Source organism: Thamnophis sirtalis, unplaced genomic scaffold (assembly GCF_051295495.1).
Source record: "Thamnophis sirtalis isolate CommonGarterSnake01/CBP01778 unplaced genomic scaffold, rThaSir2_p1.2 scaffold_9, whole genome shotgun sequence".
Classification (NCBI taxonomy): Eukaryota; Metazoa; Chordata; class Lepidosauria; order Squamata; family Natricidae; genus Thamnophis; species Thamnophis sirtalis.
The window spans coordinates 24,405,585-24,417,667 of NW_028261389.1; the positions used below are offsets into that span (position 1 = coordinate 24,405,585).

At 36.9% G+C, this 12,083-nt stretch overlaps 1 protein-coding gene across 2 annotated transcripts in view; it reads left to right on the forward strand.

Moving 5' to 3' along the window:
• WASHC4 (WASH complex subunit 4) overlaps positions 1–12,083 on the forward strand; it is a 43,559-nt gene that overhangs the window by 137 nt on the left and 31,339 nt on the right. Inside the window, exons 2-9 of one of the 2 annotated variants that reach the window (XM_087723085.1) lie at positions 3,524–3,663; positions 4,860–4,913; positions 5,304–5,369; positions 5,519–5,564; positions 7,231–7,298; positions 9,276–9,358; positions 10,829–10,871; positions 11,799–11,902. In XM_087723085.1, coding sequence (XP_087579211.1) covers positions 3,524–3,663; positions 4,860–4,913; positions 5,304–5,369; positions 5,519–5,564; positions 7,231–7,298; positions 9,276–9,358; positions 10,829–10,871; positions 11,799–11,902 — 604 coding nt within the window. Of the gene's footprint in view, positions 1–3,523; positions 3,664–4,859; positions 4,914–5,152; positions 5,370–5,518; positions 5,565–7,230; positions 7,299–9,275; positions 9,359–10,828; positions 10,872–11,798; positions 11,903–12,083 lie in introns of those variants that run through there. The other variant, XM_087723086.1, reaches the window with a different exon arrangement.

Here is a 12,083-nt window from a genome sequence, read left to right on the forward strand (position 1 = left end):
GTGGGGTGGGGAAGGCCTGCAGTGGGGACCTTGGCTCCGAATCCGGGCAAACCAAGGGAGAGGTTTGCGGAGGGGCGCCTGCAATGGTGCTCTGGCTCTTGAGAGAATGGCCAAGCCCTCTCCGTCGAAAGGTCCCCCCCTCCACGTCCCGGCGGAATGAATGGTTCTTTCCTCCGGGACCGAAGCTTAGCTTGTGCCCAGAGCTTGTCCAGAGACTGCTGCGGTTTGGGAGCAAAAGGACGTACTTTCCTCCATCCGTTCCTTTCCAGTCAAGGTGGCTGGGGGGGTGGGTGGGTGGGTTAAAAGGAGAGTTTGGCTTCCTTACACAAAGTTCACACTCTGGTTTACCTAAAAATGAGAAACCCTGGTGCCAAATCCCCAGATATGCAAGAGACAAAATACACACAGGACTTCTTATCCGAAGCAGGAAATTTTGTGATTAAAAAGTTGTTCTGAAATCTTATTCCTCTTTCCAGTGAATTGTGAATATACCACACACTGCCCGTTTGTGTTACTCAGCCCTTGCATTTCGCCCATATTGCAAGGGTATACACACACAAACAAACACATACACCACAAACCAAAATGAATAGTTTTAGGGGTATTCACTAAAAAACAGAGGCATCACCCTTCCAACCAAAGTGCATATAGTCAAGGCTATGGTTTTCCCAGTTGCAATGGATGGCTGTGAAGGTTGAACCAGAAAAAAGGCTGAGTGCCAAAGAATTGAGGCCTTTGAACTATGGTGCTGGAGAAGACTCCTGTGAGTCTCTTTGACTGCAAGGTGATCAAACAGTCAGTCCTAGAAGAGATCAACCCTGACTGCCCTTTAGAAGGCCAGATCCTGAAGAGGAGACTGAAATACTTTGGCTACCTAATGAGAAGGAAGGACTCCCTGGAGAAGAGCCTAATGCTGGGAAAGACTGAGGGCAAAAGAAGAAGGGGATAACAGAGAATGAGGTGGCAGAGAATGAGGTGGCGGATGGTTATTGAAGCAGTAGGCATGAGCTTAAATGGACTCCAGAGGACGGTAGAGGACAGGAAGGACTGGAGGAACATTGTCCATGGTGGTCGCAAGGGGTATTTTGAAATGGAAATGCAGACCCTAATTTCGGTAGATGTTCATTAACATGTTTGAGAGCAAAATTTAAGATTGAGAACATGGCAAATATTTGTGTGCCCTGCAGAAGATTTGGTTTTTTTTTTTTTTTTTTTGCTAACATGGCTTCAAATGATTGATAGTTTATAATTGATTTGAAGAACCTTTGTTCAACAGTAACCTGGTTTTGTTTTTTGTTTTTTTTAAAAAGGGGGGATTAGTTAATCTGGATTTTGGAGGAATGGTCCCATAACTGCATCTAGCTATTGAAAAGTGCTCAAGTTTGAAAGATGTTTAAAATGATAATTGCAGAGAATCCTGAATATAAGGGATGGGAGGATTAGACCTATCTTAATCTGGATTAAAACTGGCCTCTTGAATATAGATCTGTGCCTCTTGAATATAGATCAGTATTATAATGAATATGATTGAGATTTTCCCCTCTGCAGGACTGATAATGCATAGGGTGAGAATAAATTATTTATTCCATTTTTATAAATGAGGTTAGGATCCTAATGTGTTCTTTAGTGGTAGTGAGTGATGAAGTATGAGATGAAGTTTACTCAGATGAATGCTGAGTAAAAGATCTTCACTGCATATTTCATTAATTCTGAGATAATTTTGTCTAACAATAATGTAACAATAATGTATAATGTCTTTTGTAATCCAGGTCGTCATCAATTTATGACCACAATTTATGCCAAAATTTCTGTTGTTAAGTGAAATATTTGTGAAGTGAGTTTTGCCCCATTTTACAACCCTCTTTGCCGCAGTTGTTAAGTTAGTATCATGGTTGTTAAGTAAATCTGGCTTCCCCGTTGATTTTGCTTGTCAGAAGGTCCCAAGAGGGGATCAGGTGACCCCTGGACACTGCAGCTGTCATAAATATGAGTCAGTTGCTAAAAATTTTGATCATGTGACCATGGGGATGCTGCAATGGTCATAAATGTGAAAAATGGTTTTAGCTCACTTTTTCAGTGCTGTTGTAACTTTGAATGGTCACTAAATGAACAGTTGTAAGTCGAGGACTATCTGAATAAGTTATAAGAACTAAATGTTACAGACTTCTGCTGCTATGATGGTAGAATGTTTTTTCCAGTAAAGGCCCTTCCCTCTTCCCACTTGAGATTATGTTTTCTTCTCTCTTCAACAGCAATTTCCCTGCTGATAGCACTTTACTTCCTCTTTGCTTTCTGTTGGTTTCCGACTCACTTGATTGTTCCAGAATAGTTTATTTTATTTTTGTGTTATTTCTGGCAACTGGAAGATATTCTCCAAATTTTACACATACTTTTTGGATAAAGACTTTATTCTTGCAGCTGCGCTCTGCTTTAGCTGAAATATGAAGTCATGCTGAAGTAATTAAGGGGCTTGGTGGATGCATCTCTCCCCTTAATTTGCAGAAATTAGAACTTGATAGTCTGTTTAATTTATATTTGGGAACTTTTTTTACAGATGTGCATGAACTGCGAGTGTTAACATGATATGAATATTAATTAGAATATATACCATTCTTGGAGATATTCTGCACACGTTTTCATTATCATGCATAAAATACATATTTTGTCACTTATGAAATATTTAATTACAAAACTATCTTATCAAATATATTGCATAATAGTTACCCAGAAAATGTCATAATGAATTTATTTGAGTAGTTTTGCCTTTGCATTGACATTTGGCTATAAATTGCCTTGTCAATATTACAACATAATGTGCATTTACATCTCTAAGTCACTTGTATCTTGTTGCTGAAATCATAAAGCAATTGAGTCTTTTAAAATTCAGTCTCTTTGGTTGTACTAAAACGAATTTAAAGTGCTTTATTGTAAGCAACCATGTTTAGTAGTATATAAAAAGAAAAACAGATTCCTGTTTTGCCTGTTGTGATTCCAGTTCCTTGATTAAACATTTAAATAAAGAATGTTTATTTGTACTAATACAAAACTGCAACATGCAAGTACCCTCTTAAACATTAATAATGCAATTTATAGTTCATTCATCCCCAGCCTGGTACCTTACAGTTGGTTAGAATATCAATGTAAAACTTGTAAAATAATGTAACTCATCAATGTAAAACTTCTGCTTTAGGGAGACTTCACTGGATCGTTAGTGTTTGAAATCTGTTTCATCAATCTTCCTGCAATAAATTCCATTATCAAAATAGCAGAATGACTGACTTGTGGTTATTTTTTTGCTACAATATTAAAATTATTATTATTGTATAGCCTTATAATAGATTGCTTAATAATATTAAAATAACAGATTGGGAGCAAAAAAACTGTGAAAAAAATGGAGGAGGGAACTTGGAGTGATTTAAAAAAAAAGTAAATAAGGAATTGCTTGAATTTAGGTAATTTTTATGAATCCAAGCTTAATATGCATATTTCCAAATATTATAATGAAAATACTGTTTACTCCTAGAAATCCATGCTGAAGTGCAGTTAAAGAACTATGGGAAATTCCTGGAAGCATATACTTCCCAGCTGAAGAGAATTGAAGATGCATTGGATGATTCCATTGGAGATGTTTGGGACTTCAATCTTGACCCCATTGCATTAAATGTATGTGTATGCCTTATGTGCTTATGCCGTTTTACTCAAGCCTCTTACTATTCAATTACATACCATACTTGCACAGAAATTTATAAGGCAACCAGTCATTCAGAGCAACTTTCCCAAACCTATTGCCCTGTTTATGTGGGATTTTTTCCTCAGTCCCCATTCTGGGTTCATGTTGAAAAGTCTGTTGATTAATCTAACCTCACTGAAGAGGGAATACCTGCATGCTGCCTTTTGAATAATTGCATTGAGAGCAATCTGTCTAGAACCACCTTCTGTTGAATAATTAATATTTAACTGCCACCAGACAGTTCGTTGTAGGCTACTTTGGCTTCAGGCCATCATTAGAAGTATTTGCAATTTTCCCCAAGTTGGTTGCTGTATTTGTTTATATTTAATTAGTTCAACTGTCAATTAGTACATTTGTTATACATGTACAAAAATATTCTAGTTGGGAAAAAACCCTTTATGTACGGTATGTATATGTACATTTTTTTCCATGCCTCTGGTAAGATAGCAATTTAACTCATTAAATAAGCTTCTAGAACAGGGGTGTCAAACTCGATTTCATTGAGGGCTGCATCAGGGTTGTGTTTGACCTTGGGGGGCTGGGTGGGGGTGGCCAGCTAAACATCACTCGTGTCGGGGGCTCCTGTGGTGGCCCAAGCATTCTGCCAATGAAAATGAGCTCCCGAGCTCCGTTTTTGTCTGCGTCCTGCAACCCTCTGCCAATGAAAATGGAACTCCATTTTCACTGACAGTACCACAGGCCGGTCCTTTGTTATTTCCAGGGCTGCCCTATGTAACTATGTAGGTAGAACAGGATCTATGTACCCCACGGGCTGGATCCTGCCTCTGGGCCTTGAGTTTTACATCCCTGTTTTAGAAGTAAGGTATAACATTTCCACCCCATTCCAATATTTATATTTTATAAAATATAAATGTATATTTATATTTCAAGATTTTGACTATTGTTGCTATTTTGCTTGTGACAATCATCACCTGTTTAATAAGTTTGGAATGAAATTTTTAAAGGATCTCTTGGCTCTCCAGTGTGGTACTTGTTTTCTCCGAGTATAGTACACGGTTTGTCCTATGTAATTGCAATTTGGATTAAGCTTCCTATTTCATTTAGCTAAAACAATCATGCTGCAAATCTGATTTTCCCTTAAACTGATCGTATTTTTGCTTAATTTTAGCTTTTGCCTTATGAACAGTCTTCCTTACTTGAACTCATAAAGACAGAAAACAAGGTATGTTGCTTGGTGTCAAAAACATTACAAACATATTGCAGTTGCTTTTTGTGCTTTACAAAATATATCTTTTGTTTATAAGTTTTAAATCATTTTATCTTTTGCCTTTTCACTAGAAATATTTCCAGAGCTGCTCGCCAAAAGTCAGTAATAAGCAAGATATTCTCTGCTCCCAGGTTTATAATCTAAATGTGACAAAGAGATAAGGATGGGATTCAGGAATAGCAATAGAAGAAGTCCCACTTCTTAAAGTTGAAATGTCCATCTTGAATTAAACGTATTTATTTTTGTATTAAAGTTTTTATGTGAGACAGATGATATCATACCTACATTTTATCTCTCCTTTATTCTGTTTATAAAAGTAGTCTGCATTTTTTTTCTCTTATCCAGGTTCTGAACAAAGTCATCACTGTATATGCTGCTCTTTGCTGTGAAATCAAAAAGTTAAAACATGAGGTGAAATATTTCTTATCTCTTGTATCATGTATAAGCCGCTACATACATGTTTAATTTACATTTGATATTTAAGATGTAATCATGAATTTCTATCAACTAAAACTATATAAACTATTGTGCAAGAAAAAAAAATCTGCTTTTATTCCTAGGCAGAAACGAAGTTTTATAACGGCCTCCTGTTTTATGGTGAAGGAAGTAAGTATTGTATATTAATTATGTTAATATGGGACACATTTATTCAAAAATTCTGTGTGCAGTAATAAACTTCAAATATGCTTTTGTTATTGAGAAACAGAAAACTTTCTTAAATCTTTGTTTAATCAATTACAGTGGGACCTCGGGTCCCGAACGGCTCAGACCACGAATAATTTGGGTGCCGACCTAAAAACCTGCGAAATGTTGCACTCAGGTCACGTATATGTCCTCAGGTGCCAAATAAACACAGCCATGGCGATTTTCTCTGCCACGGCGATTTCCCCTTCCACACCATTTTTTGTGTGTGCGCACATACACAGTCAGTCTTGCTTCTGGTCACAAACAAATCAGGTGCTGACTGAAGTCCTGGAATGGATTGCAGTCGGCACCTGAGGTCCCACTATATATAACAAGATAGGAAAAGCAGAGCATAAGTTGTGAAATTCTTTCCAATCTCATTACCAACAGTAGCTATAGCATAAGAACAATCTGCAAGTAGCAACCTCTGAAATAGGAAGGGCTTCTTTTAAGATGGTTTATTTTTACGTCTTCTGTGTGTGCAAAATAAATTTATGAAGAGCAGTAGTAGACCATATGTCACGTCAAGTGCAGTTTGCATTTTATATGTTGGAACCGATTTGTAATTTAGTTTAGAACGGGCGTGTCAAACTCACATCATCATGTGATTTAGCACGACTTCTCCCTTCGCTAAACTGGAGGTGGGCATGACCAGTGCGTGACGCATCTGGCCTGCGGGCCACGAGTTTGACGCCCCTTGTTTAGAACTTTGAGAATATACAGTAATACTGATGATGTGCTTAAGAAATTGTTTCACTGCTGAAATATAATTTGGATGCTTTTATAGATATGCTATGATTAAAGCCGATCTTGTGATCAATAGAATGTTAATGCCCAAATGGTGAGCAGACAGTACAGAAGTTACAAGTACTTGATAGAAATGCCTGACCAATATTGGATGTTTTCATTAGCTGACTGTTTTTATCCTAAGTATAATGAATATGCACAGTTTTCACAGTTGTATTTTGTTATTAGCTAATTAATGTTTAGAAGTGTCCTTCAATAACAGACATTTAGTGATGGTGTGTCTGGGTCTGTTTATGTGTGTGTATTTCTACTAATATAACATGAACCACTATTATCTTAAGCAGGTAATATCCTTATGATGTTTGTTCTCTTATCATGCCTGATTTTGAAACATGCAGTGAAATGCTGCCAAAATGAAAACAAGGCACTGTTGATTATTTGGTTCATTGGCAGGAAGCAAAGAGAGTGTTGAAACAACTGCACAAGTCACATTTTGTTTTATCAATAGCTTCTTCTTGACTGTGATGCAGGGATTGGGAAAAGGGTTGGCAAATTCAAGCACATTTATTTGGGAAGCATCCAAGCAAATAGATCTAAATGGCCAAATCTGTAAGAGAATAAAATCCCCCCCCCCTGTTTCTTTTTGTGCAGAGTAATTTTTGCATGGTGTAGGATAATAAAGTAGAATTTAAACTTGAAAGCAGTATGTTGTGCTAAGCTTTTAATTTGAATTCCATTGGTTTTATGACTAGGGGAGAAATGGCTACGTATATTTGGGGTAACTGATTGGTAATGATTGAGTTCTCTCAAAGTAGGGTAATTTTCATGTTTATTTTTCAAGCTGTGGATTCCAGTAAGGTGGAAGGAGATAGTCAAATACAGATGGGAAGATTTATTTCATTTCTCCAGGTAATATTTATAGTACTGATTTTTTGCAGATTTTTTTTTCTTTGCTAAGTGGTTGACTTTTTAATTGTGCTATGGGATTCACCCCCACCCTATGACAACAACAAAAGGGATTTAGGTAAATGTCCTTGGGTGAATTGGTGGTAAGTAGAGTTGTATTGTTCTTAGCTTTCTGTTTTTCTCTTTGCTTTGTCCACTTTCCTTTGCAGATTTTATAACAAACTCTTGCATGCATCTATTTGTAGTATGTCTGTGGTGGATTAAAACACTCTCATCTGCAGATGAATCTATATGCCTTGAAAAAGACCAATAAGACTAACAATTCTACTAGGTTTGGGTTAATAAGGAAAAGGCACTCTAGGTGATAACATTAAATGTATCCAATGGTAGACAATGAATCTTCTCCTTATTCTCTACTTTCTATCAGTGCCCCTAATAAGGGATTTAGTGTTGTGGGCATTTCCTCCCTTGAAAATCAGAAAAAAAATTATATGCAGTATGGCAATTAACTTTTAGAAATAGTATGAACTTGTGTATTTTGCAAAAACTGTAGCTATTTGAAAAATCACTTTTAGTTGATACTGGAAGTATAGCTCGGGGAAACATCTTAAGAGAGAATGTTTTTGATAAAAACGAACAAACAATGTATTTATTAATAGGACTTGAATTTTGCTGTATGTAATCAATTGTCATGCCTTTTCATTTGGCATAATTTTGGGACCTTGTGATTGGTTTTTGCTAAGCAACACTTAATAAAAAGGGAGCTGTTGTTTTTTTAAAAAAATTAGCAGTAAAATGAGCTTGAAGTCAACTTTCTGATTTTTTTAATATTTCAATTTATTAGATTTTATTTCCTTTTTTATTTTAGCATTGCGGAGAAATAAGCCCTAATTCGCTTTGTTTATTTGTTGTATACCCCATCACAAAAAACTCTGGGCAGTTTACACTGGGATTTCCCTTTATTTTATCATCACAACAGCAACCCTCTGAACTAGACTGGGCTCAGAGAAAGTGACTGAATCAAATTCACCCAGTGAGTTTCCATGATTTAGGATGGACTTGAACCTGAGGCTTCCTGCTTTAATCCAGCTTTTACAGCCCTGCAATACATTGGCAACCTTTTAAAAGCCAATCTTTCATCTCGTTTGAAGATAAATTCAGACAATTTAAAATGTTCATCTTATTCCCGTTGTTCTTTTGCAACTTTCCAAAGTAAATCTGTTTCCACAAAACCGAAAATATAGCTGCAGATTTATTCTCTAGGTGGAGTCATAAATGACTATTACTCAATTTCCTGAGTACAGTTGCAGCAAATACGTGGGTTGCTTCTATGCAGTTCTTAAATAACTAATGAGTTGTGCTGCTGCCTGTTTTCCCTTTCAAACATTGATCTCTGAAGAGGCTAAATAAAAAACCTGATATCCTCCAGAGGTTTTGAGTTATAGCTTCTACATTGTTGTTGTTGTTTTTTTGCAATTGTTTATGATGTTTGAAGCTGCAGGGAGTCAAAGTTCAAAACACCTGCCTAGTATCATGTTTTTCTTTGTTGAATTAAATGCAGAGAATTAAAGAATACAATAACAGTGCAGAACATAAACTGTTAAGCATTTTATAGGCTGTGCACTATAAACAGAAATAAGCATTGAGGTACGAAAGCCAAAGGGATCGGATACTACTCCAAACAAAACATTCAAAAAATCTCGTGTTTATTATTATTGTAGTTGGTTTAGCTCTTAAAATACATTTGTGTGCCAAAGTTCCTTCTTCACCATGGATATCACTGGGTCAGTTGCAATCTCTTAGCTCAGCCTCAGGATTATTCTTGGGAGGATAAAATGAGGAAGGACTTCTTATGACTGCAACTTTGTACTCTCAGATGGAAAGGTAGGTGATCCATTCAGTAGTATGGAATCATTTGTGAGTAAAATAAGTATATTTAGTGTATTTATTTTACTGATCAGTGCAACTTTATCATTGCAGGAGCTGTCTTGTTTTGTGACACGGTGCTATGAAGTGGTGATGAACGTAGTGCACCAGTTAGCTGCCCTTTATACCAGTAACAAGTAATTATTTGCTAGCTAAGAATAAATTAATAGGTCCGGCATGTTGATCAGTTTTCTAAATTATTAGTTCTGGGGGAATGTGTTGGGTCTTTGCCCTCATTAAAAAAGGTTAGATCGTCTTTTAATATACAGGTAGTCCTTGACTTGTGACCACACTTGAATTCAAAAATGTCCATTGTTAAGCAAGGTGGTTGTTAAGTGAGTTTTGCCCCATTTAATGACCTTTCTTGGCCATATATCAGAGGTGGGTTGCTAATTTTTTTACTACCACTTTGGGCGCACTCCCATGTGTGACACTTCTGCGCATGCGCAGAAGCATCTGGGTGGGCGAGCGTAGCCTCCCGCCACCACTACTACCAGTTCGCCTGATCTGGGTTGAACCGGCAGCAACCCACCTCTGGTGTGTGTGTGTGTGTGTATGTGTGTGTGTATTATTGTGGTTTGAAAGTGTATATTATTTCCATTACTCATAGTTTGCTAACATGGCAAGTTGCAGATAATGTTTCCATATCCTTTTTTTGTAATTGTGCCAAAAGAATGGTACACTTTCACAAGCTAAAAGCATGCTGTGGCACATTATCTTAAATGAGTTGTTGATCGCTCAGCCCTCATAAAATATTAAAAACAATAGCTAAAATGTTTGGATTTCTGGAAAGTTCTACAGCAGTGGTTGTCAATCTGTGGTCCATGTACCACAGATTGTGATGTCACATGGCACCTCTAAAGGCTTGAAGAAATGTTATGATTTAAATCTTGAGTTAAGCGTTGAGGGTCTCTGGCCACGAAAAGGTATTTAAAGGGAATCCGTAGTGAAGAAGAGGTTGAGGACCACTGCTGTATGGTTTTTCCCAATCCATGTTCAGGTATTGACTGTCTTGCAAGTAGTTTGCATCTGTAGTATCTTCACTGTTCTATCAAGGATCAAGGAGCAATTCTCTCCTGAGTTTATCTTTTTAAAATGCTTTTTTTAAACAGATGAGATTAGTAATCAGTCTCTTTGTAATAAAACTTAAAATATTTTAAAATATAGAGTTAAAATGAAAGATTAGTAAGTTCAGCCAAGGCATTATTCCAATCACCATGTATAGTTGTGCCTCACCAAATTGAATGTTCTCCACTATGGATTATACAAAGTTGCATAATTACATCACCATAGTGTTTTTGGAATTATGGTTGGTGGATTGGGATTAGGTGGATTAGGATCAAAAATAGCTGAGTAGCATACTTGGCTGATGGGTGATGTTTAGCTTTCTGGATCGAAACTTGAATAGGCCTGTATTCCATAACTCCCTGGGACATGCTAATTTGATTCTAATACTAACTGTATTAGTAGGTCTCAGTTTACAAGAATTACCTTCCCATATATGGTTTGCACATTGGAAGTAATTTCCAGATTTATTTAGAAATGCTAAAGGCTTGAGTCCTTAAAACGTGTATATTAAGTAACATGAAATATGTTTTGTTTTCCAGGAATACACCTAAAGTGATAGAGACTTCAGGAGTTCATTTTCAGGTAATGTTTTATTTTTATACCGTTTATTACAAAATTCCTTTTAAGTTGTTAACCTTAAGATTTTATTTAAATATATCAAATCTTCCCTGGCAGATTTTTTAAAATACTAAGACAGATATTGTATTAAGGGGGAGAGCCTTCTCTGTGGGAGTGCCTTCCCTCTGGAATGAGCTGCCCCCAGAGCTTCGTATAATCCCCGACCTCCGGTCCTTCCGACGCGCCCTAAAAAGTTGTCTTTTTCAGCAAGCCAGCCTGGCCTGAACAAAACAAATCAAATTATGGATTACTGTTAATTTTAATTTGAATTCTTTTTTTAAAAAATGTGTCATTGTCAATTTTAATTGGGTTTGGGATATCCTGTTTAATTTCTTCTTAACTTTTGTATTATATGTTTCTTTTAATGTTGTACGCCACCCTGAGTCCTTGGGAGAAGGGCGGCATATAAATCGAATAAACCTAAACCTAAACCTAAGTTCTTTAATAGTAAGTTGTTTTTTTTTTTTGAGAGCCGAGGTGGCGCAGTGGTTAAATGCAGCACTGCAGGCTACTTCAGCTGACTGCAGTACTGCAGTTCGGCTGTTCAAATCTCACCGGCTCAGGGTTGACTCAGCCTTCCATCCTTCCGAGGTGGGTAAAATGAGGACCCGGATTGTTGTTGGGGGCAATATGCTGACTCTGTAAACCTCTTAGAGAGGGCTGAAAGCCCTATGAAGCGGTATATAAGTCTAACTGCTATTGCTATAAAGTACAGTGAAGAAAGCATTATATTCAATACTGTTACCTTCTTATGTTCCATATTTACATCCTTAGTGCTTAGCATTTTTTAGAGGGATATGTTGAGTGCAATCCCAGGACTGCTTATTTAAAGTAGGTTCTGCTGGGTGTATGGGATATGTTCTCAGATCAATGATGTAATTTTTCCAACAGACTATGTATGAGCATCTTGGAGAACTACTGACAGTTCTGCTTACACTTGATGAGATAGTAAACAATCATGCCACCTTGAAAGATCACTGGACTATGTACAAAAGGTATGTGGGTCAATTTGCTTATTTTTTTCTATAGAAAAATAATTACTTTTATTATAGAGCATTATAGAATACTGTTCTGACTCCCCCTCTTCGCTCGTTCACAAATGACAGTCAGACAGAACTTCAAAGGAAATATCTTTATCAGTCCTGGCTGAAGCTGGCTGTGAGCCCAAAAATAAAC